The sequence below is a fragment of the Vigna unguiculata genome, chromosome 7 (genome assembly GCF_037176805.1).
Source record: "Vigna unguiculata cultivar grain cowpea cultivar isolate G323 ecotype 2 chromosome 7, ASM3717680v1, whole genome shotgun sequence".
Classification (NCBI taxonomy): domain Eukaryota; kingdom Viridiplantae; phylum Streptophyta; class Magnoliopsida; order Fabales; family Fabaceae; genus Vigna; species Vigna unguiculata.
Genome location: NC_140798.1, coordinates 7,290,661 through 7,316,347, shown reverse-complemented (window position 1 = coordinate 7,316,347; position 25,687 = coordinate 7,290,661). Strand labels below are relative to the sequence as shown.

At 34.3% G+C, this 25,687-nt stretch overlaps 2 protein-coding genes, 1 long non-coding RNA gene and 1 pseudogene across 5 annotated transcripts; 3 read left to right on the top strand and 1 right to left on the bottom strand.

Annotated features, from left to right (window-relative positions):
* Window positions 1-7,429: 7,429 nt before the first annotated feature.
* LOC114190792 (uncharacterized) lies at window positions 7,430-8,383 on the top strand. The gene is made up of 2 exons (XR_003605850.2): window positions 7,430-7,753; window positions 8,050-8,383. It is a non-coding gene; the product is annotated as an uncharacterized LOC114190792 (long non-coding RNA).
* Window positions 8,384-10,628: 2,245 nt separating this feature from the next.
* LOC114191970 (GATA transcription factor 1) lies at window positions 10,629-25,066 on the top strand. Of its 2 annotated transcripts, XM_028081451.2 has the most exons (4): window positions 10,629-10,751; window positions 11,543-11,687; window positions 12,071-12,243; window positions 23,933-25,066. In XM_028081451.2, exons 3-4 carry the CDS (start codon window positions 12,073-12,075, stop codon window positions 24,512-24,514), a joined length of 753 nt encoding a protein of 250 aa, XP_027937252.1. In that variant the 5' UTR covers window positions 10,629-10,751; window positions 11,543-11,687; window positions 12,071-12,072; the 3' UTR covers window positions 24,515-25,066. The 2 variants fall into 2 exon arrangements, with proteins under 2 accessions (XP_027937252.1, XP_027937251.1); XM_028081450.1 differs by lacking the exon at window positions 11,543-11,687.
* LOC146884583 (uncharacterized) lies at window positions 12,266-17,202 on the top strand (annotated as a pseudogene).
* LOC114191969 (uncharacterized) lies at window positions 20,467-22,275 on the bottom strand. 2 transcript variants are annotated; one of them, XM_028081448.2, is made up of 2 exons: window positions 20,980-22,275; window positions 20,467-20,650 (listed from the first exon to the last, which is right to left on the bottom strand). In XM_028081448.2, exons 1-2 carry the CDS (start codon window positions 22,004-22,006, stop codon window positions 20,616-20,618), a joined length of 1,062 nt encoding a protein of 353 aa, XP_027937249.1. In that variant the 5' UTR covers window positions 22,007-22,275; the 3' UTR covers window positions 20,467-20,615. The 2 variants fall into 2 exon arrangements, with proteins under 2 accessions (XP_027937249.1, XP_027937250.1); XM_028081449.2 differs by having other exon boundaries at window positions 21,004-22,274.
* Window positions 25,067-25,687: the final 621 nt, after the last annotated feature.

The window sequence follows — 25,687 nt, the reverse complement described above, 5'->3', positions numbered from 1 at the left end:
TTTCAATCTGATTAATTCGTTACAAGAAAATACCTCGTTAACAACCAATTAACTAATTTTAGTGATAAAAATTGTTAATAAAATGACTAATTTAGATATCAATCTACAAAATAAAAAATTATTGATTATTAAAATAGTTATTATTATGAATAAAAAATATAATTGGTCTTTGAATTGGTTTCTAAAATTTAGCTACCAAGACTTTAGCAATCAAAAAAAATTGATCACAAAACATTAACTACTAGATTCCTGCTACCAAAGGAATTGATTTCTAAATTAATTTCTCATTAGTGATTAATTTAACGATCAGTTATAACTTTTAATTTATAATAATGACTATTTTAGTAATCTATAATTTTTTATTTGTAGATTGATATCTATACAATCACTCGCTAGAGTAAGTAATAAATGTTGGTATTAAAATTGGTCGTTAATAAAACATTTGTAGTAATTTAGTGATCGAATTTGTAATTGTCAGAAATATAGGTGGAGTTTAGTAGAGAAGATACATAAATTGAATTTTTTAAGGATTTTATTTTTATAAACTTTGGAAAAAAAAATACTTTATTCAAATTAATTTTGAATAATAATAATAATAATTTCTTTAAGAAAAATTATGTTCAAACAAGTTTAAACTCATACATTTTTTAAGTTTTTAAATTGTATCATATAAATTTAGGAAAACATTTATTTGACATTTTTACTATAACAACTTTTATATGGATGAAATTATCTTAATAAAAATTAACTTTTATATTTTTTAAAAATAGAAAAAAAGGGTAGAAAGAGGTAATGTCAAATAAATGTAAAAACAATTATATCAAAGTATCATTTCATGCATTTCATAAAGACGAGAATTATGTGAGATAAGAATTAAAAAAAATTACTTATTTAACTTTATTAAGAATTTATGTTCACATGTTTATTATTTGGATTAAGTTAATATATACTAATTTCAGATTTTATTGAAACTTTAATAGTTTTAAAAGAAAAATTATATAACGCAACATTACTTGTGAAATCCTATCATAACTAAATTCTCTTAAATCCAAGTCAAGATAAATATAACTAAAAAGTGAAAAATGTTTATATTACAAGATCATTTAAACATAGTTTAAACTTAAATAATGAAAAAAATAATGATTTAAGATGTTCAAATTATGATCTATATGATTTAGGTAGAAAAGTTCTAATAAATAGTGTTCTTGTATGGAACCAAGTAATCCTGGAAGATTTTGTTCTCGTTCTTCTATAAGCTTCTTTAATGCTCTTGGAACTCCTCCTCCACTGGAACACATGTGAGGTGGGTACTTGCCAGTACTCCGACGCTTAAGTCAATGATAAAGGAATCAATATGCGATTACAGTAGAATAGTTTTAGGTACCTTCTAATCCCAATTATATACTTGATTTCCTTTATTCCCTTTAGTAACGTCTAAATCCTCTTCATAAATACTCGTAAATACCTTATCGTAACTTTCATAACGCCTTAAACACTAATCATTGCAGGCCTTAATTGTGTGATTCCTATCATAACTTTACATGGTCGAGATGTACTCGGTCCACTGATAACTCACGTGGTATTGACCCCTTTTATGCTTGGATTTCCCTATCCTTCCGGTAATTGGGCTTGGTCGAGATGTGTCAACCTATCCTAGGCCGAGAACATGTTGGTTTCACCTTACCTTGTACAAATAGTTTTCATAGTGCAATCCTTTCTTAAAGAGTTTTGCAATTTTCTAGACTTAACAAACTTAACAATTTCAAGTTTAAACATAAGAAGAAACTTAGTTTTATATTTCGTATTCATTAAGGTGTTGAACTTTTGCTCTAACAGTTGTACAATATGTCATTCTTTCTTCTTTAAAAATAAATTCTTTATATAGAGTCGAGAAGAAAATTTGCAAATATCTTTTGAGTTGTTGTAAGGCTTATGAGTATTTCATCTTTGTTAGCTATCATTTGAATATGTTCAAGTAGTAGATGCTTTAAATGTTCTCATAATATTAAAGATATTTTATTTCTTTATGCAACTTATCTGAATGCACAACATAACTTATTAGACATAGCTCAATAACTTCTTTCCTCTTCAACAAAAATGCACAGGACTTGACACAACTAGCTGACTGCATAACACTTATATTCTACCCTTTCAACAAAAATTTTAGCATGGATCAACTTTAAGAACTCACTTAAAGTGTTTACGAGATTTTCCAATCTTAAAAAAGTCTTAGTAATTTGATATTTAAAATTAGAAAGAAGCTTAGATTTGTAGGTATGATTATTTTTACCAATTAAAATCTTGTGACCTAGATAATCACATACATATTCAGGAGAAATTTTGACCAAAACAAATATTGAATGCTGATGTGTTTTTATATGCTAGTCACAATAATCAAGAGTCAATATTGAATATCTCATTTAAAGGATTCAAAATGAAGAAGAGTAACACACCAATTTCTTATAAGCTTTCAGTATTCATAAGTTCCTTAGTGTTCTTTGTGAGTGAGTCATAACTTTATAATCCTTCACTCTATGATGTTATCCTAGTAAGCTTAATTTGTCCTCTCTTTGACCATTCTATTTTCTTGTTTCGAGGTCTTAATTTCAAGGATAGATTAAGATGAGATAACTAGGATTGACTTATATACCCATTGTAATAAGAGTGATTTATGTACTTATAATCATTGAGTTGATCAATGAAACATCTTAAGAAGTTATATTAAGAAAGAATTGGACGTAACTAATGACTTTGGGTGAAATAGTATAATCTTTTATATTATTCACTCAGTGGGATTCATTCAGTTCAACAATGGATTTGAGTCAATGATTGAAAAATTGTCTTTTCTTTATCTTAATTTGTGTAGAAATTGAGAAATTAAAACACTAGGATCTTGGTTAAATGTTAAATCATGAAGATTTGAATTTACATCAGTATCAAATTTTTTTTTATCTTAGATACAACCATCTATATGATTAGATATCATATGAACAGGCTTGGCAAAATCCTTGTTGGTATTATAGGTAATCTTTGGGCTAACTTTTAATAGGACAAAAGGCACAATATTGTAGAAAAGACTCTATGGAAAACAACTGACAAGCCATCAACTATCCACTCCTATTTAAAGAAAAAGATATGACTACTAAAAGCTAAGAACGATATTATTTTTGGAATACAATCAAATAGATATGTTGGATGTAGTAAAATATGGGATGCCTTTCCCTTATTAAGCCAATGGCAGTCTTATTCTTCACCAACTTTAAAATGAAGATAAAAAATATAAATACCAATTTAACGCTAAAAATAACATATTCTTCTATGTGTCATATATAAGCACTAATACAAAAAAGACCTACAATGTCACCTATTTTACGTCTGCCCACGAGAAGCTCAACGTCAAAAATGACCGGTGACAATTTTGTAAATAAAGGGTCAAATTTGACATCAACTAAATGTATCCCAAACGTTACTTAACGTCATATTTGTAAAAACACCGATGTAATTTAGAAAAGAACATCGGCCCCCAACACCCTAACGTCATTTAACATCGGCGCCCCTCTCCCCTTACGTCACTTAACGTCGGCGCCCCACTTCCCCGGTGTCAAAAAGGTTCTTAAACTGGCGCAAAAACAGAAACCTTACGTTGTTCCTTTGCATAAGTTAATGTTTTCCTCCCTGTTGGCGATGATGACCTCCGCAAGTTAGTTTGGCTTTGTTTTCCTCCCATTCAAAGTTTTCAACTTCGTCCTTGGTCCTTGGTTTTGCTCTTTGTCCCCATATGACTAGCTTTTTTGTATCTACTTTTGCACAGCGTACCCTTGCTATAGACCTTTAGAACCTATTGATGGATCTTCGGTGAAAGCAATCAGCATATTTGAAACATTTACGATGGATCTTTATATTCCAACATTTTGGTTAGTTTAATTTTGTTTGATAACTCATCGTTTTTCTAGACTTATCATTTTTATTTTTTTTCAACTATTGTTAACTCTATCAACATTCAAATGCTTGAACTTATGGCCACACTATCTTGATTCTACTGTGTCTGCATCAATGGGACTGTGGTGTTATTTTGTATTGGTGTTTATGCTGCTTCACTTATATTTGTGTGTAAATCATGCAGGGTTTTGACAGGGTTGACTTAGAGAAGAACTTTAATGGTAGTAAATTTGGAAGGCATGCAAGTATTCATCATTTATGTGCAATTTTTGAACTGTTTTCTTAAGGCCTATTCTACTTTTTACTATAAGTTAGATCTAAAATGTGTTTCTTAATAATGATATTGTTGGGAACTACTGGATTGATTCTTTATTATCTATGCTTCCTATATATCAAAAACTTATTGTTGTTGGTGTCTAAATATGGGTTTATATGTACCTGCATTTTCCGTTTATCTTCTCTTAATTATAGCTTATAGAGAAGAATCTACTTACAAATAGATAGTATAGGTGCATTATTCTAAAAAAATTTGTCATGTGTTCCTTGAATGGCACACCACAAAAATTTGAGAGGAAAATAAAAAGGACTTACCATGTTGCTTTTAACCCATTGAAGAATAGCCAAATCCAAGATGAAAAACTCTCTAATGTTACCTAACATGAGTTTCATGTTTGAAACTAATTTTAGCACTTACAATGAATATATGCATCATACGTGTTAAATAAAAACATTAATACTTCAAAAATTCTTACAAGTATCTCAAAATTCTTTAGACTATATCATTAATATTACTTGTTCATCTTGAAGTGTATACTAGAGATTAATAATACTTTCAAATTTTGAAGGGATGAAAATTGAAAAAAAAAAAAGATGTTTCACAAAATTAAAACTAAAATTGATATATTTTATAAGGAATAAAAACATTTATTTCAGATTTTATAGAGATAAAACATAAAGAACCTAAACCAAAATAAAAAACTCAAACTAAAAACTTTATTTTATTAGATTTTTATTTCCAATACCTATTCATAGGACACATCTTCATTACTTAGTATTTTGTTTAATTATTTTGCAATTGAAGCTTTTTATCTTTGATATTTGGCTGTAGTGGAGACAGTGATGTTGTGGTTCCAATGACAACTACTCGATATTCAATTGATGCCTTGAAGTATTTACCATCATCAATTGGTACACTTGGTATGATAGTGGCAAGGTTGGTGCAACTTCTATCATTAACAAACTATAAGAGGTGTTGGACACGAGGTTCCTCTTCATAGGCCCCAAAATGCTTTTTTTATAATGTTTTCATAATGTAATACTAATGTCGTATCTTATATATGAATTAAAACTATAAATCCAAAACTTTGCTGGAATATTTGTGAACTATTTTGGAATTTTTCTGCTTTTTAGGTGTGGAAAATTGTTAATACAACAAAAATTAAAAAATGCACCTTTTGACTTCTGTCATTGCAACGATTGACATAAAAAAACTATTGTTTTTACCTCCAAATGACGTTAGTTGAACGTCGGGGTTTTTCCATAACTAACGTTAAGAGAAGTCGAACTGACTACAAACAACGTCAAAGGATGTCAGGTTTTGATTCCGACATCAATTTTAACGTCACTCAATACAACGTTGGGGTTTGGACAAACGTCAAAAACAAAAAAAATGACAAATGTTAAAAGTCATTTTTTGTGCTAGTGTAGGAAACATTGTCAAAGGTACACTCTAACATGTGTCTAGGAATACAAGGGCTGCAAATAAAAGGGGACCTACTACGAGTACAAGAAATCAAGTCATTATAAACCAAAATGGGCAAAAAGTAGATAAGCATGGATAAAAACTTAAAAATGTTTTTCAAAAAAAGTTCTATAAAAAACTCTATTCCACTATATTATGAGTGAGATAGATCTTATAATAAGAAAATTAAGGAGACCCTAATGAATCAAGTATAGGATATGAAAGGAAAACAAGTCTCAAAATTAATGCACATGTGCATACTACATCTTCTAATAAAATGGAATATAATGTTTCTACTACTAGAATTTTCCAAATTTCATGGATATTTTTCTTGCGGATTTCTTACAAAAATTTACAAGAAAAATGTTTCCTACTGTTTTTCCTGCGATTTTTTATCAGTAGGTAATACATTCATGGGTAATTTACTATGAAATTTACAAATTCGCGGCAACCCTAGCAAGCAATCACAATTCAACCACAGGAGGCAAACAAATAATCACTAACAAACACTCATGCACATGAAGAGAAGAAATCAATTAGATTAATTAACAAACACTAAATCACTAATTAACATCAAAACCTTGAGATCACGACGATCATCGAATCTGGTAAGTTTGAGAAACATCTAAATTCTGCAACATGGAACACAATAATTAAACAAAACAAAAAACAAAATAAAATATTCAAAACTAATAAATGCAACGAACTCCAATAGTGACTCTGAAACTCAAGATTTTAAAAGAATGCAAAGAGAGGGAATTCGATTGTGGAAAGTAAATTACCTCAATGTCTTGACGATCCTTGACAAGAAGGTTGCATTAGTATTCCTCGGGGAGAGCTCATACTAGAGGGCAAAAGCGTCTTCCTGGTCGAAAAGTTCAAGTCTCTCGAGTAGAGCTTGCAATGGTTTAGAAATGACGTTATTGCCTTCGAATTCCATCGACGATGGTTTCTCACTTCTCAATCATTCTCACATGATATCTCTCTATTGGATTTCGATTCCGATACGAGTTATGGAAAGAACGAAAGAGCGAGGTTGAATGTTGTTCTTTATTACTTACATAACGAGAAATAATCTATATTTTATTTTATTTTTCTAGGAAAAAATATTCATCAGAAAATGAAAAAATCCCTGTAATTTTAAAATATTAGACATGAAAATTTTTAAAATATTTGTCCCTTTTATTGCTTATTTTAATAAGCAAAATAAAATAAATAAAATTACAGTAAATTTCTCAAGAATTTTGTGTAAAATATTTTTTTTTAAAAAACTTTGGTAATATTTTTTTTCAGATTAATATCCATAACAAAATTTCTAAATGTTTCATGAGTAAAAACTTTCTAAAAAAAATGACAAGTAAGATGATTTTTTTAGTAGTTTTCATTTAATGGAAATCCTATAGAAAAGAGCTCGAAATATGTTTTAACAATGATCTAACTTGATACTCAATGCTCATGTCATACATAGTATAAAAAAAGATTTAATTAGTGTTTTAATACTCTAATTTGTTAATTTGGTTCATTTTAGTTAGGGATGTCAAAATGGGTCGGGCCTAACGGGCCAGCCCGCCAGTTCAACAAAAAAAACATAAGCTAGGACAAAAAATTCAGCCCACCAACCTGAGATAACCCGGCCCATCAAGCCCAATGACCTGTCGGGCCATCCCGCGGGCCAAAACGAGCCAGCTTGTGGGCCGTATGAGTTAATGATTCATAAAAGCACGTGTAGTGCAGCAGATGGGTGGTGTGTTTAATTTTTTTGAACTCTCTTCTCTACTCTGCTAGACATTCATTCCTCACATCACACTCTCTTCTCTTCTCCTCCACCCACGTTTTGGGAAACCAGAAGAGACCACCCGTGTTTCTCCTCCACCCACGTCGCTGGCCAAGAAACACGAAGGCAGAGTGCAGGCCATTCATGACGTCTCCTTTCTCCACCACCGTGACATCCACCACGTCGCTGGCAGGGCAGCAGCGAGAGAATGCAGCGCCGTGCACGGAGAACGTAGAGCCACCACCAGACTGCGATTCATAGACGATTCCGACCACCACGACCACTACGAAGACAAGTTTGTTCGTAATTTGCGTTTTGGTTCCTTTTTTTCCGATTTGTGATCTAAATTTATGATTCTCATAACCCTAAAATTCGTTTTCATAATTGGAGGTTATAGTGTATGTGTGGTTGTTGTTGTTGCGATTTGCCCTTGTTTGGATTGGACCCATTCTATGAATCGTAATTGTTGTGCTGTTGTTGCTTGAATTTTCCCCCAATTTCAATTTCAATTTCGTAGACAGCGAGACAACGTCTTTCATTAGTTTATATAAAAATATATAATGTGTTGTTTTCTGAATTGGTGCAATTATGCTAGGTTTAAGGATGGCGAGGTGTGAAGGGGTTTTGGAGTGGAAGAAGAAGTAGTGATGGTGAATTCACAACGTATAGTCACTAGTGGTACAACTAGTCGTCGGTGCCTTTGCAAATTGCAAACATTAAACAACTGAAATAATCTCTTCTATGAATATGAGTTTTGCTTGTCTCCTTTTTGAAACGAGAATTTCACCATGACTTGTAATTTTAAGTTGTTTTTGATAGACTATTCTATTAATGCAGTATAGTCACTAGTGGTACATTTATATATTGTAGGGTTATTTGTTTTGTGATCAGTTATATTATATATTGCAAGGTTGTTTTTGTTGTGATAATTTTCTTGAAATCTGATTTTGGACTAAACATTTAACATATGGGAAAAAAATGACAGGCCAGCCCGCGGGCCGAGCTCAAAAGTTCAACCCGTTTCACCATTCCGGGCCAGCCTGGTTCGGCTCGTATAAAGCGGGCCAAAATCGGGTCAGGTTGGCCTGTTTTGACATCTCTAATTTTGGTCCTCTCATTATTTTTTGGTTCAATTTAGTCATCTAATTTTCTTAAAAGGTTCAACTTAGTCCTCTTATTATTTTTTATTCAATTTAGTCTTCCTATTTTTTGAAACAATCCAATTTTGTTTTTTCCGTTTTGAAACCAAATTAGTAATTAAACTTAATTACAATTTATATATACATGTTAAAATATTTTTTTTATAATTTATACATCAAATCACTCTCCTAAATACTCAAATTATTTTATTTTTTACACTGCACCTAAATACTCAATTTTTACACTTAGGTGGAGTGATTTGATGTATAAATTCTAAAAAATTATATATAAGTTGTAATTAAGTTTAATTACTAATTTGGTCTTAAATTGAAATGAACAAAATTGGATCGTTTAAAAAGAGAGAACTAAATTAAATAAAAAATAATAAGAATACCAAATTGATCTTTGTAAAAGATTAGAAGACTAAATTGAATGCAAAAATTATAAAGAACCAAAATAAACAAAGTGACAGATTAGAAGACTAAATCAATAATTAAGCTTATAAAAGATGTTTAAATGCTATAATAATGAAGGAGAAAATAAGAAGAAAATGTTGTATTAGGAAAAAACTAATACAATAATATAAATTTTAATGTTTGTCATTTTTTTATTCAATTTTGTACGTACTTGGCCCAACAATGAATGCTATCCAATAAGACCTAATCCCTCTATTTAGTTACTGGACCAAGTCTTCGCTCCTCTTTTAGTCTCGGGACCACGATCACAATATCTAGCAAATATATTATGCCTAATATTAAGGTAAGAGAGTTAGACACAATCATTAAGACTATATACCTTTTTTCTCTACGTAACTCAGATATGTAATTTATCTTTTTCACTTTTAAACACTTCCAAATAAAAATTATCTTACTTACTTAAAGATCAGAGAGTCTTTTATAGATAAAGCTTTACTCACACCGACATTTTGACCATAGTTCGAATCTTCCTGCACACTTTCAATAAGAACAAATTTCATTATATTTAATTATATTATATTATATTATTATTATAAATTTAAAGATTTAATAGAGAAAACATACATATATTTAAAGAAGTTAACCATAATTGAACATAATAATATAATAATATAGAATCTATCGGTAATGCATACCTAAAGTCAAAATTAATATTTAATTACAAAATATATAATAAATAACATATTGAATGCAATTTAATTCATTATAAACTATAGTTAAACTTATTATACTTTGATTAATCTATTAAAAGTTATAAAAGTATTGAATAAGTAATAATGTCATATTTAGATATGGGTAATATTTGTATGAGATAAAGTTTAAACCTATGAATATTATATATTTTTTTGTAAGTTTTACTTACAAGTTCATTAACATACGCAACCATTCTTTACATACAAAATTAAATTTATGTGTTGGAGAAAATAGATTAATGACATAATAATTACATAATAATTACCAGTAGAAACAAATACTCCTGTCTACTTTTATCTTATAATTATAGAGAAAAAATTAATACTCTTATTATCTAATAATTATAAAATAATTATTAAATTCATACAAAATATTCTTAAAGTAGTGAAGGATAATATAATTAATAAAATAATTTATAGTAAGAGTAAAATGTGTACATTGTAATCACCAAAAGCAATCCTCCTTGTATAGAAGTATTTGATTGTGAAGATTATATACATTTTAAGAAGATTTCTAAAAGGTAAAATCATTTATCAAAATTCAAAATATTCTATATCCTTCCATTTAAACTTTAAACTGAAAATACTATTTTGTTTAATTTACCCTTGAAGTAATTATTTTTAATAAAAATACTTCTGGAAAATAATATTGTTTACAAAATTAAGCATATTCTAACTTTCATAATTATTTCTTAATTAAGGAGAGGGAGTGTAATAAAATAGAATTAAGAAAGATTTTTTTTCTTATAAAATATTTGTCTGAATTTATTTATCATTGAAAATAAAATAAAATATAGATATTATCTCCAAAAAAAAAAAAAGACAAAATACAAATATGCAATAATAAAAATCTCCATATGAGTCTTCCCTAATCCCTACACGTGCCTCACCATCTTTTGTTCTCTCGCTCCCAACTCAACTCCTCCTGGGGTTTCTTCTCTCACATTTTGTTACTGCAACAACTCAAGTACACTCAACTTGAAAAGCTCGTAAGTCTTAGTCTTTTGCTGTTTTGGTTCATACTCATGGTTTTGTTTCTCATAATAGTTTCTCCCAACCCTTATTCTCCCCTGTTGTTTTTTCATTTTTTTATTTTTCCTTCATGTTTAATTTGTGGCTTCCCTCTGCATGAAATAATTGTGGGTTTCCCTGAAAGGTTGCAGTATGTGTGACTTGATATCATTGGGTTGATGTATATAAATATATATATATATATATATATATATATATATATATATATATAATTTGTCATAACTCTGTTTATGCTGGAACAAAGAAATGTCAAAAATTTGCACAATCCCCAGAACAATGACATAAACATGCACAATGCTTTACGCCTAATTGAAGCCCATAGTTCATTCTTAATTCAGAACCAATTGCAGAGGTTAGTGAAATTTTCCTTCAAAATACAGGTGTTTCACTCCACCAATGCAGCAAATGGTAGCAGAGCTTGCAGACTGTCATAAAAGTTTAGCCTCATTACTTGTACTAAAATCATTGACAAGCTAGTTATCAAAAATTAGTACTGGGTCCAGGTGCGACCTTAACCAGATAATGTCCATACTTCATAAGAAGAAAACCAAGTAAAAACTTGCAAGAAAATGTGTGAAAATGATCTAGAACCAGACTAACACATGTTACATAAAAGAGCCTCATGAGGCTGTGGTTCTGCACCGGATGGTGTGCAATGCAAACTTCTGCGAAATATAGTCGCCTTATTTTTGTGGAGGTTTTAAATTGCAATTGCAATTGCAGTTCTTGATATTTTTTGATATTGCAGGAAATTGTGGAAAAATGTGACTGATACGACCACAATCGTGGTTGCACAAACCAACTAAAATCCTTGACGTTGTGGCCAAAATGGTGGTCGCAGACTTTTTTAAAACCTTTAACCTTTTCAACAAGCCAGCAAAAGTTTTTCCAAGGTAGGGCAGCAGTCTCAATGCTCACCAAAATTCCTAGAAAGGGAGCTCCATGATGAAAAGTTTACTTTGCAGTCATATCTTTCGAGGTCTCTAAATTTAAATTAACTAAAGGACAGATATCATCAAATTTGAAGAGCGTTTATGATAAAATGTGTAAACATGACATTTTAAGATTGTATAGTCTGACTTGATTTATTTTGTGGCTTTAATGCTGTCATTTAAACATTTAGAAATTATTTGAACTTTCTTATACTGCATACTTGTATTGTACGGAATGCTCTTCTCTTCACTATTTTATATATTTTTTTTACATATTTTACTTATTCCTTTATTTCATAACTCTATAAATGCACTCTTAGGTTTAAATATGTTGTTCTTTCCAGGGATGGAGACCATTGGTTCTGTGGATGACCTCTTGGATTTTTCGTTGGACATAGGTGAGGAAGATGATGACGAAGACAAACACAGGAAATCCTGTCCTTCACTTAACTCAAAATGTGGCAATCCATCATTGTTTAACTCATTGGTACCAGAGGATCCGAACCATTCATATTCTGTAAGTTTGATATTCCTATTTTGATCTCTTTAGGAATGTTTATGGCCCATGAAAAAATAGATTATATTGGTTTTTGAGTTTTGACTTTTTACTTGTCAGTGCTTCAATGATGCAAAAAGAGAAACAATTTATGAATATATGGTTTGATTGGAATCAGTTGAAATTGGAATTTGAATTGGTGGCTTGGGTGAGTGAATTGCAGAAGATACATGGGATATCTTTTAGTGAGTATAAAAGGTTTCTAATTGGCTGTCAACTTGTTTTATTAGGATGCAGCTTTTGTTGCCGGTTAGAATGTTCCGGTGGGCACTTATAGTTGTGATTAGTAGTGCTATTTATCTGATTTGGGGTTTCTGAAATTTCAAATCAGCTAGTGAAACTTATGTTTTCCTCCATGCATCTTCAATAAAGATAGGTGTTCTGTACTTTAATATTAAATGGTGCTGAGAGATTTTTACTTATTTCTATTGCATAATTGTATCGGAAATCCTAGATTGGTAAATCAACAGTTTATTCTGTCTCTTCACATACGTGTAATGATTACTGTGGTTCCAAGGTTTTCATATTGTGGAGCCATATTGATGGTGGCCGAAAGAGTAAATGGGACCAATGAGCCTCTAGCCCATGAAGTGAAGCACAATTCAAGATGGGAAGGGGTATATGTGAGAAAGAAGAGTCGTGGTAATGGTGTGGTCTGATTAAAAGAGTGGTTAGTTAGAGGAGAGAGAGGAGGAATATTTTTCTCTTATTAGTATCAGGTGTGGAAAAAAGGGGAAGGGGGGTTGCTTTGCTATTTGTTGAATAGAGAACCTTGTTGGTTACTCTAGAGGAGCCTAGCTCTGGGCAGTAGGATTGATTATCTTGCTGTATTTTCTTCTTTTGCAAATAAATATTAGAGCAGTCTTACATTTCATTCACCTATTCTCTTCTGTTGTTTGTTTTTTGGGGTGTGGTTATGTATCAATTAGTTCGACCTGCCGGATAACCTTCATTGATTAGTGAATGTCACCAAGGAAGAAAGGGAACCAGGAGAAACAACATATATAGTTGCAATGGAATCACAGGTTGATCTCGTCAAGGAAGAACTGATGAAGATGAAAGCAGTAATGGAGGAGATTCATATTCGAATGACTCAGAATCAAAATGTGATGGAATTAATGAGGAACAAAGCTATGGATAATCAATCAAAATTGATGGAGCTTATGACTTGCATCTTTAGTAAAAGGATAAACGAGTTCCGAGAGGGCTCTGTTGGCTTGAAAGGTGCAAAAAACATTAAAAACTCTGGGAGGAACTCGTCTTGGTTGAAATCCTTAAAAGGTGATGAACTCAGCGAGTTTCGTCAATTAGTGAAAAGAATAGAACTTCCAATGTTTAGTGGGGAAAACCTTGCAAGTTGGATATCAAGAGCTGAGATCTATTTCAAGGTATGAGAAACAAGTGAAGTCGTTAAAGTGAACCTTGCTCAACTGTGCATGGAAGGAGGAACTATACACTTCAACTCTCTATTGAACTACTACACTGTCTGACATGGGATGGGATGAACTGAAGGAAGAGTTGCTAGTATGGTGGAATGGGAGAAGGGAGTTTCTTTGATCAACTGATAACCCTTTGTTAGACAAAACCATGGGGGAGTACATAAGTCGATTTGAGTGCTTAATTGCACAAGTACCCAAGCTTCATGAAGAACAATATTTCTCGTATTTCACTCATGGACTCTGTGATGAAATCAAAGCACGAATTTGTAGTTTACAGTTGCAAATCCTATGGCAAAGGTTAGATTGGTGATTGTTGCCAGGGCTATTGACGTAGAGTTGTCGAGACCTCACAAAGGGGGGGCAAGGAAAAGGAGTCACACATAGAAAAGGAGGAAGCCATTCAGGCTATAGATTCGGGTCCAACATCTCGGGTGCTACAAGGCAATTTGGGGCAAGTGAGGGTATGAATTGGCCTGGCCTAAGTACGAAGGGAGACTATAATGATAAAAATAGTAATGGACCTAAAGATAAAGGGGTGTGACACCTGGCCTACCAAGATCACTTGGACAGGTGTTAGACGAAATTATGCTTTAAGTGTGGTTGGCCTTATGGTCCAATGCACCAATGTCCAATCAAGCAATTGAGAATCATCCTTTTAGATGAGGAAATCATAATGATATGTGATGAATTAATAGATGGGGTTTGCAACGCCATTAGTTTGAAGGTCTTGGGAGTGGAAAGTAAGGAAGTACCCAAAACCCTTAAAATCAAGGGGAGGGTAGATGAGTTTCCACTTTTTATCTTGTTTGACAATGGGGCTTCGCACAATTTTGCCTCTAGAAAGCTCGTTGAAGCTATAGGTTGGAAGTGGAAAAATACCAAAGACATGAAGATTCTATTAGGGAACAAACATCTTTTGAAGAGTTGTGGTGTTTGTAATGGACTCATAATTGAAGTAGAAGCAGTGGTGTTCATCCTTGATGCTTATTTGTTTGATTTGTAAAACATTGATATGGTGCTTGGAATGTCCTAGCTAATCACGTTGGGTGAGATGATTGTGGATTGGAAGAAACAAATAATGAAGATAAAGATGCCTCAAGGGGTCAAGGTGTTTAAAGGGGTATCCCGAGAAGAAACACTGTGTTGCTATTTGTGGAATAGTAGGTGAAGAACCGAGTCCAAGGAAGAAGATTTTGAGTTTAGGGTAACAAACCTCTTTAGAAGGGATTTTACAGAATTTAACATATGTTTTCAAGGAACTTGTGGAGTTACCTCCTATCCAAGCAAGGGAACATAGAATCATTCTCAAACATGGCCAAGAATCGTTTAATATCAGGCCATATTGTTATATGTATCATAGAAAAATGAGATTGAAAGACAGGTTCATGAGTTGTTAGTGGTAGGGCATATACGTCACAACCAAAGTGCTTTCTCCAGCCTGATGATATTGGTGAAGAAAAAGAATAACTAGTGGAGAATGTGTGAGCCCTCAACAAAGCCATTGTTCCTAGCAAATTTTCCATATTGGTTATTGAGGAACTCTTACATGAATTACGTGGTGCAAGGTATTTTTCAAAATTGGACTTAAAATCGGGATACCACCAAGTTAGAATGAGGGAGGAAGATATACACAAGACAGGGTCTCGGACTCACGAAGGCCATTACAAATATCTTGTCATGCCTTTTGAGCTCATGAACGCACCATCACCATTTCAATCTCTCATGAATGAGATTTAGAGACTTGTTGAGAAAAGAAGTCCTGGTTTTTTTTTATGACATTCTTGTCTATAGCAAGGGATGGGAAGAACACTTGCAACAATTAATTAAGGTGCTTGAAATTTTGGGAGACAACATCAGTTATATGCCAATTGTGATAAGTGTAGTTTTGACATGGAGAAGATGGAGTATTTGGGTCACATAATCTCTATTCATGGAGTTACTTTGATCTAGCAAAAGTTAGTAGTGTAGTGGATTAGCCCATACAAAAAAACGTGAAGGGAGTTTGTTGATTCCTTGGCCTTTCTAGGTATTACCGAAAATTCATTAGCAATTATGGTAAAATTGCAAGACCACTTACCAATTTGACAAAAAAAGGATGATTTTGGGTGGAGAGATGAAGTGTAGGAGGCATTTGAAGAGCTAAAAAGAAAAATCACTACAACACTAGTAGTATGCCTTCCCTAGATTTTGAATAAGGATTTGAGTTAGAGTGTGGCGCATGCCTTCCCTAGATTTTGAATAAGAATTTGAGTTAGAGTGTGGCGCATCAGGAGCTGGAATTTGGGCAATATTAATGGAAGATAGAAGACTTGTGACGTATTTCAGCAAAGCCTTGAGCCCCAAAAACATATCTAAGTCAGCATATGAGAGGGAGTTAATGGCTATTACTCTAGCCATTCAACATTGGAGACACTATTTAATAGGGAGGAAATTCAAGGTTTACTCAGACCAGAAGAGTCTTAATTGCTGCAACAGAGAATTACAAACGAAACTCAACAAAGCTGGGTGACAACTTTTCGGTTTTAATTTTGAGATAGTGTACAAACTTGGAAATAAGAATAAAGGTGCGAATGCTTTGTCGAGAAAAGTTGAGGAACCAAATTGAAGAGTATGATATATACCCTTGTTTGGCTAGATTGCAAAGAGCTGGTGACGGAAGTGCTTGAAGATGATAAAAAGAGGAAAGTGATAGAGGAGCTGCAACAAGGAAACAATGATAAGGCCTCCACTGGGTTCACGTATAAGTGTAGAGTTTTTCTATACAAGGGAAGATTAGTGGTTGGCGAGAGTTCTCATTGGATCCCAAGACTGTTAGAAGAGTGTCTTGCGTCTCCATAAGCAAGGCACTTTTTATCTCACATACAGGCAAGTTGTAACTAATCTGTATTGAAGGGGATGAAAAATGGTGTCCTCAAATTTGTCCAAGCCTGTGATATTTGTCAAAGGCAGAAATACATCTTTGTATCCCCAGGAGGACTACTGCAGCCACACCCAATTCCAGAGAGAGTTTGGGAGGACTTGACCATGGACTTTTTTATAGGATTACTGAGATCTAAGGGATTCAAAGCTATATTGGTGGTTGTGGACAGTTTAACTAAATACAACCATTTTGTGCCACTAATGTACACTGCTAGGATGATTGTAAAAGAAATAGTGAGGCTCCATGACATTCCTAATTTAGTGGTGAGTGATAGGTATCCACTGTTCATGAAATCATGTTGAAGGAGTTTTTCAAAAATGCAAGGGACTACGTTGAAGATGAGTACAACATATCATCCTCCATTGGATGGATAGACAGAAGGGACTAATAGATGTCTTGAAACTTATTTGCGGTGTTTTATTACATACCAACACAAGGAGTGGGTTACATGGATCCTATTAGAAGTGAGCTTTAAGCCTAACTCAACTCCACAAAACTGGCTTGTAAGGTGAGGTTTGCATATATATTATGAAATTGTTTTATTTCTAGTCGATGTGAGGCTTCCAACACACTCCCTCACTCCGAGGTATATACATCTCGTGCATGGGACTAGAAATGGGTGGTCCGTTAGTCTTGTAAACAGAAGGGAATAATTGTTTTTTCCTTATTGATGATTATTAGGTCAATTGACCTATTTAAACATATACATATGTAACAGACCATATACTTAGAAAGAATAAATCCCTATAACTACGGGATTTTATTCTTATTACAATCTTCCTAATATTAAAACAAAATCTCAACTAATTAAAATGCAATAAATAAAAAATTTACAATTAATGTAGGCTATCGTAACAGCTTGCTCTTGACACTCCCCCTCAAGCTGGTGAATAAATATTTTCCATTCCCAACTTGGATACAATATCTTCAAACGTAATATTGTGTAGACCTTTAGTAAGGATATCTGCAAGTTGATCTTGTGTAGATACAAAAGGAGTACAAATCAACCCACTTTCCAATTTTTCCTTAATAAAGTGCCTATCCACTTCAACATGTTTAGTCCTATCATGTTGTACTGGATTATGAGCTATACTAATCGCAGATTTATTGTCACAGTATAATTTCATAGGTTTCTCCCATCTTATCTTCAGATCATCTAGGATGATCTTTAGCCATAGAAGTTCACATATTCCTTGAGCCATGGCTCTAAATTCTGCTTCGGCACTTGATCTTGCCACGACATTCTGCTTCTTACTTCTCCAAGTCACCAAATTTCCACCAAGAAATGTGCAATATCCAGTGGTTGATCTCCGGTCCACAATTGACCCAGCATAGTCTGCATCAGTGTATGATTCAATACTTAGGCTTTGGTTTTTTCTGAACAAAATCCCTCTGCCTGGAGTGCCTTTTAGATACTGAATAATTCTGAATACAGCATGCAAATGTGCCTCTTTTGGTTGGTGCATAAATTGACTTACTAGGCTGACAGCAAAAGCAATGTCTGGCCTGGTATGGGATAAGTAGATGAGCCTGCCTACAAGTCTTTGATACATTCCTTTATCCACAGCCACATCCTCTTCCATACTTCCTAATTTCATATTCGGATCGATCGGAGTGTTTGCTGGTTTACACGCCGTTCTGCCGGTTTCCTTAAGCAAATCCGTAACATATTTTTGTTGAGAAATGAAGATTCCTTTCTTAGAGTAGGCTACTTCAATTCCCAAAAAATACTTGAGTTTTCCTAGTATCTTTATTTCAAATTCTGCTGCAAGACATTCACTCAACTTCTGCTGCTCTCTCTTGTCATCTCCGGTTACAATAATATCATCTACATAAACCAGCAAGATAGTTACTTCCCCTGAAACTGAGTGTTTGAAAAAAAGAGTATGGTCTCCCTGACTCTGTTTATAACCCAAACTTGTCATCACATTAGAAAATCTACCGAACCATGCTCTAGGAGATTGCTTTAATCCATATAAGGCCTTTTCTAGCTTGCATACAGTTCCTGAGACTGCCATTTCATCATAACCTGGGGGTAACTCCATATAAATTTCCTCTTCAAGATCTCCGTGTAGGAATGCATTCTTTACATCAAATTGTTGTAAGTCCCAACCATTATTCACTGCTAATGATAATATGACTCTGACCGTATTCATTTTTGCAACCGGAGCAAAAGTTTCCAAGTAATCCACTCCATACGTCTGTGTGAATCCTTTAGCCACTAACCTCGCCTTGTATCGTTCAACTGTTCCATCTGCTTTATACTTCACAGTAAATACCCATTTGCACCCTATTGCCTTTTTCCCTCTAGGTAAGATAACAAGCTTCCAGGTCTTATTTTTGTTCAGCGCTTCCATTTCAACATCCATGGCTTGTTTCCATTTTCTATTAGATAATGCTTCAGATACAGAAGATGGTGTGGATATGTTATTCAGATTTGTAAGGAAAGTTTTATGGGTAGGAGAGAACTGTGTGAAGGATAGAAAATTTGATAAAGGATAAACAGGTTTTTTAGTGCATGTTCTGGTTTCCTTTCTAAGAGCAATAGGTAGGTCAAGCTCATTGGGTAGGCTAAGGTTTTCTTGCTGTACTTTTGAGGTTTCCAAAATTCCAGCATCACATTCATTAAACAAATTTACAGGACTAGTAGATGTTACCTCATATAGTGGTACCGGATTAGATTCTTGAACATGACTAGAAGCTGGAATGGACCTCGTTTTTCTCCTTGAATACACCAAATTTTTCCCAATTTTTCTACCATTAGTAATCTCAGTTTCAGATTGGCTTTCAATTTGTTGAGGCTCAATCTCAGGTTGAGTTTTGGTGATAGTAGTTTCGGTCTCTGGTTGTATTTCAATTTCAGGTTGAGTTGGACTATTTTCAGGTCTGTCCATGTTCACCACACCAGGATTAATTTCAGGTCTTGAGAATATTAGAAGCTCATCTTCCCTTAATGGTTCATCTTCCTTTGTTATACTCTCCCCCTGAAGATGAGATTCCTTAAAATAACTTTTATGTTCATGAAAGGTAACATCTCTAGACACATAAAATTTTCTAGATATAGGGTGGTAACATCTATAACCCTTTTGTGTGTTTGAGTAACCTACAAAAACACACTTGACAGCTCTAGGATCAAGTTTTCCCCTTTCATTATTGTGAACATGGACAAAAGCTATACACCCAAATATTCTAGGTTGAAGTTTGTTTGAGGACTCTATGTGGGGATAGAATGAGGACAGGACCTGCATAGGACTTTGTAAATTTAGAAGTTTTGAGGGTAAACGATTGATTAGGTATGTGGCAGTGAGAATAGCTTCCCCCCAAAAATTTTTGGGGACATGATTTTGAAAAAGAAGGGCTCTGGTATGATTTAGAAGATGCCCATTTTTCCTCTCAGCCACCCCATTTTGTTGAGGTGTGTGAATGCACGAAGACTCATGAATAATACCTTCTTTTTGACAAAAAGAATTTAAAGTTATGTTAAAATAGTCCTTGGCGTTATCAGATCTGATTTTCTTAATGGTGACACCAAATTGAGTTTTGATCATTGAGACAAAATTTATACACATGGAACTGACTTCAGATTTGTGTTTTAATAAAAAAATCCAAGTAACTCTAGTACAATCATCAATAAAAGTTAAAAACCATTTAGCACCTGAAAAAGTTGGAATATTCGCAGGACCCCAGACATCAGTATGAACAAGAGAAAAAGGTTGATCACTCAATTTATTATTAATAGGAAAAGGGAGACGTCTATGTTTGGCTAACTCGCAAACTTCACAACACATACTCCCTATATCTATGTTTTAAATAAAGAGGGAAAGATAGTTTTTACAATTTGAAATGAAGGATGCCCCATCCGACAATGGTGAAGATGAATTTTTTCTTTATCGGTCATGGCAGATTCTGTAACAAGAGAGTGACTTTTGGTAGACAAATTGGGATTTTCTATGTAATAGAGACCATTCCATTCTTTAGCACGTCCAATCGTCCTCCCCGAGTTCCTGTCCTGTAAAATACACATATTGCTGTCAAATATAGCAGTACAACAGAGATCCTTTGTAAGTTTTTGAATAGAAATGAGGTTAGTGGATAATTTAGGAACATGAAGGACATTTTTTAACGTGAGGGATGGGTTTATGTGGATCTCTCCCTGTCCAGCTGCAGTTATAAGCGTTCCATCAGCTGTAGAAATTTTTTTATTGCTAGGACAGGGTGAGTAGGTGGAAAAATATATAGGTAGAGGTGTCATATGGTCTGTGGCTCCTGAATCTAATATCCACGAGTGTGAAAAGTTTGTATCTGAAACATTAAAGCCAAGAGAATATGGAATCTTACCAGAATGTATCAAGGTACACATACCTGTAGACTTGTCCATCTTACTTAGAAAGGATCTTACTCTTTCTATTTCTTCGTGATTCAGTTGCCCCATCTCTTCATTCTGTCCGATTACAGAATTTACTTGTCCTTGGCCTCCCCTCTTTTGGGTATGAAATCTTTGGCTGCCCCATTCTCGGTTTGGTGGTTTCCCATGTAGTTTCCAACACTTCTCCTTTGTGTGACGTGGTTTCTTGCAATAAGAACACCACACTTCTTCTTGTTTCTTTTCCCCTGCTGGAAAAATATTCTTCTTTTGGTTAACCACCATTGCCGCTCCATCTTCTACCTTCATTGCGGTACTCTCAGCAGTAGGAATTTCCAACATCAGATTTCTTCTACTTTCCTCACTTCGGATAATGGCTATGACTTCATTCAGACTTGGAACTCTTTCTTTGCCTAGAATTTGAATCCGAACCTGATCATATTCAGGATTTAGGCCCACCAGGAAATCATATACACGGTCTTGCTCAATATACTCATTGAGTAGAACTGAATCCTCTGAACACTTTGCTTTTATCACACGATAATGATCCAATTCCATCCACAAGGACTTGAGCTGATTAGCATATTCTGTGACAGATTTATTGCCTTGTTTAGCTCCCACAGTTTTTACCTTCACTTCATATATTTGGGCAGCATCCTTAGCCTTTGAGTAGGTTTGTTCGACTGCCTCCCAAATCTCTTTGGCTGAGTTTAGAAACATACACGTGTCACTAATCTCAGGTATCATAGAATTCCAAAGCCACGCCATAATCATTGAATCTTCTTCTTCCCATGATCTGAATCTGGTTTCTGTTTCACTAGGAGGATTTTCTGTAAGATGACTGCCCTTGCCTTTGCCTTTTAATATGGTTCGTGTAAGTTGGGACCACTTAAGATAGTTCTTTCCGTTGAATCTGTATGCAGAGTGAATATTCTGCAATTCTCCATTATTAGGGACGAATTTGTCACCTGAATCAGGGATAGAATTCACTGCCTCAGCCATAGCAGCAAGAATAAAGGAATGGGAAAAATAAAGTGCAGCAATGAAGGCTGCAGGAAGACAATCGCAGAGTGATGAAGACTGCTTGAAGATGCAGCAATGGGCTGCAGTAATAAATAAAAACAGCGTTGAAGGCTGCAGTGGGAAAAAAAAAAAAGAAAAAACAGAGGCAGCGGTGAAACAGAATGGGTAAAGACTGCACAGCAGTGACAACTGCGATTCACTGTTTTGGGATATGGTCAGAGACTCCTAGGATCAGGAGCTCTGATACCATCTTGTAAACAGAAGGGAATAATTGTTTTTTCCTTATTGATGATTATTAGGTCAATTGACCTATTTAAACATATACATATGTAACAGACCATATACTTAGAAAGAATAAATCCCTATAACTACGGGATTTTATTCTTATTACAATCTTCCTAATATTAAAACAAAATCTCAACTAATTAAAACGCAATAAATAAAAAATTTACAATTAATGTAGGCTATCGTAACAGCTTGCTCTTGACAGTTAGCAACCCAATAGCGGGTGGAACAGAATGTTCAAGAAATCTCACTAAGCTAGACATTTTTATTTTAACTATGACTCTGATACCATGTTAGAAGTGAACTTTAAACCTAACTCAACCCCACAAAACTAGCTTGTAAGGTGAAGTTTGCACCCTATTTATATACTATGAAATTGTTTTATCTTTAGTCGATGGTGGGACTTCCAACAGATCCCATGGGTAGAATTTTGGTTCAACAACACATTTCATGACTCGATAGGTACCACACCATTTGGAGCTGTCTATGGGTGTGAACCCCCTAAAATAGTACTATATGTACAAGGGGAAGTAGGAGCCAAAGTTGTTAAAAGAGAGCTCATGGATAGATATGAAGCTTTGAGACAATTAAAAAAGCATCTATCGGGGGCACAGGACAGAATGAGGCTGCAGACCAATAAACACCGTACACAAAGGAGTTTTGAGGTTGGTGATATGGTTTTCCTTAAGCTCAAATAACATCCTCAACACTATGATGAGTAAAATCAGCCCCAAGCTAAGTGCAAGGTACTAAGGTCCTTTTGAGATCCTAGAGAAGATTGGAGTAGCTGCCTATCGTTTGAAATTACCACCCTCTTCGGGAATACACCCGATGTTCCATGTGTCCTTGCTTAAGAAGGCAGTGTGTGATTATAAAACTGTAGACGAACTACCATCAGGTATAGAAGATGAAAATGTTGAACTCAAGGAGCCGGAATTTATATTAGCTTCAAGAAGTATTATAAAGAGGGGGAACGAGTTAACAAGTGGTTGGTTCCTTGGAAAGGAAAAACAGCAGAGGAGGCAACTTGGGAGCATGAGATTTCTCTTAGAAGTCAATTTCCCGGCTTGAGTCTTGAGGACAAGACAGTTCTACAAGAGGAGGATATTGATGGTGCCCAAAGAGTAAATGGGGCCAATGAGGCTCTATCCCAAGAAGTGAAGCACAATTCAAGATGGGGAAGGGTATATGTGAGAAAGAAGAGTGGTGATAATAACGTGGTCTGATTAGAAGAGTGTTTAGTTAGAGGAGAGATACTTTTCTGTTATTAGTATCAGATGTGGAGAGAAGGGGAAGTGGGGTTGCTTTGCTGTTTGTTGAATAGAGAACCTTGTTGGTTACTCTAAAGGAGCCTAGCTCTGGGCAGTAGGATTGATTATCTTGCTGTATTTTTTCTTTTGCAGATAAATGTCAGAGCTATCTTTTATTTCTTTCACCTATTCTCTTCTGTTGTTTGTTTTTTTGGTGTGGTTCTGTATCACATATGTTCCTCTGTTTATAAGAAAATAAAACTGTGTGGACATTATTTTCTTGATCCATAGGTTACTACTCATCTATGATTAATTGCATTGATCTGATGCCTGTGTTGACGTGAAACATGCCCCCATTTTCATGTTCCAGGAGTTTGTGGAGGAGGAGCTTGAATGGCTATCCAACAAAGATGCATTTCCTTCTGTTGAAACATTTGTTGACTTATCATCTATTCAACCTGATACAGCCAAGATAAAAAAATCAACCCCAGTAACAACCCCAGTACTTGAGGACAGCACAGGCAGTAACAACAGTAATAACAGCAGTAACAGTATTTCCCTCTTAAACAGCTGTGATCACCTTAAGGTTCCAGTCCGTGCTCGTAGCAAGAGGCGCAGTCGGTGTCGCCCTGGCATTGCTGACGAAAACTCTGGTCAGCAAGTTTGGTGGAGACAACCAAGTAATGAAATTTCCAAGGCAGAAGAAGGGATGAAAATCTCACCAATTGGGAGGAAATGTCAGCACTGTGGAGCTGAAAAAACTCCACAGTGGAGGGCAGGTCCCCTTGGGCCAAAAACACTTTGTAATGCATGTGGGGTTAGGTTTAAGTCTGGTCGGCTTGTGCCTGAATACCGTCCTGCTAGTAGCCCAACTTTTCGTAGTGATTTGCATTCTAATTCCCACAGGAAGATAGTAGAGATGAGGAGGCAGAAGCAAATGGGAATGGGATAAATGCGAAGTGGTAGTGAGCAGTGCTATTGGCATTCAGCCAGCTAGGACTTAGAGATTTGATTTTCTTTTCGATTTTGATTTATTCTAATTAATTTTTTGTTCATTTCTGCTATGGGTTGGTTTTAGACAGGGAAGTCAAAATTCTTGATTGAAAATGAAGTTAGGAAGGTTTAGATTGCTTGTGTATTTGTTATGCAGAAAACAAGGAAGCCAAATTGGGATCATTTGATTTGGCTATTTCTTAAGGCTGTAACATGTAGAGGTAAGTTGCTGGAATGATGATTGTGGTCCCTTTTCCGATGGGAGGCTATTATTCTTATCTGAACTAATTCTAAATTGTTAAGACAGTAGGGGTGCAGTTGATTGTTGAGGAAATATGTCACCATTCAAGGAGTGATGACATTATTCATGTATTTGAAGAAAGAAAAGATAAATGCTGTCTTATCTTAGATGTAAAGACAGGTATTTCTTTATTATTTGATTCTCCTTCTAAGGGATCCAAATGTATGCAACAAAATTTGAATCAATCCAGCCTTGACTAATTGGTTTCTACATGTGTAATCTTTGTGTTTCATTGTCTTCCTTGGTTACAATTCGCATACATGGATATAACTTGCAAGGGCACTATATGATTGATCCTTAATATTTGTGTTCAGAAATGGTTATTGCAATGCACTCCGTACATTGTCCTTGAGCTAGTGATTATCAGTGATGCAAGAATAAATATGTTTGTTTTTTATCATGCAAGGCAATTTGTAAAATTTTATGGTATCTTCTTGAGGGCTTGAATAGCCAATCTTTAGTGCTACTAAGCCAGGCTTGAATTGCAATTGTTTCCAATATTTCCAATCGTGCCTTGTTCTGTATACTTCTTCCTCTTTGCCAGATAGAAGTTCTTGGTCTTGGTAATTGCCTCTGCACCTTTTCTTTTTGTGAGAGAAGGATAGTGTTTACTAATTACTGACTCTGGTGCTGGTGGAGGTATGTAATTTGCCTTTCTTTCCAGCTAAATAAGGAAAAAAAAGGAAGATTTTTTTTTCTCAGTGCTTATTTGTCAATTTTTTTATTGAGTAGGACATCAAATTTGATTTCTTTTTATTTTTGAAAAGAAATTTTATTTCCTTTTTACAGTTTTTATCATGAAAGAAACAATTCACTGCAACTCTATTTTTT

Bases quoted from the DNA above. Each gene is read 5' to 3' on its own strand.
- LOC114191970 (XM_028081450.1), top strand. From the start codon at position 12,073: ATGGAGACCATTGGTTCTGTGGATGACCTCTTGGATTTTTCGTTGGAC. The intron at 12,244-23,932 runs GTAAGTTTGATA...TTCATGTTCCAG, and splicing joins ATCCGAACCATTCATATTCT to GAGTTTGTGGAGGAGGAGCT.
- LOC114191969 (XM_028081448.2), bottom strand. From the start codon at position 22,006: ATGGCTGAGGCAGTGAATTCTATCCCTGATTCAGGTGACAAATTCGTC. The intron at 20,651-20,979 runs GTAAGATTCCAT...TGTATTTTACAG, and splicing joins GTGTACCTTGATACATTCTG to GACAGGAACTCGGGGAGGAC.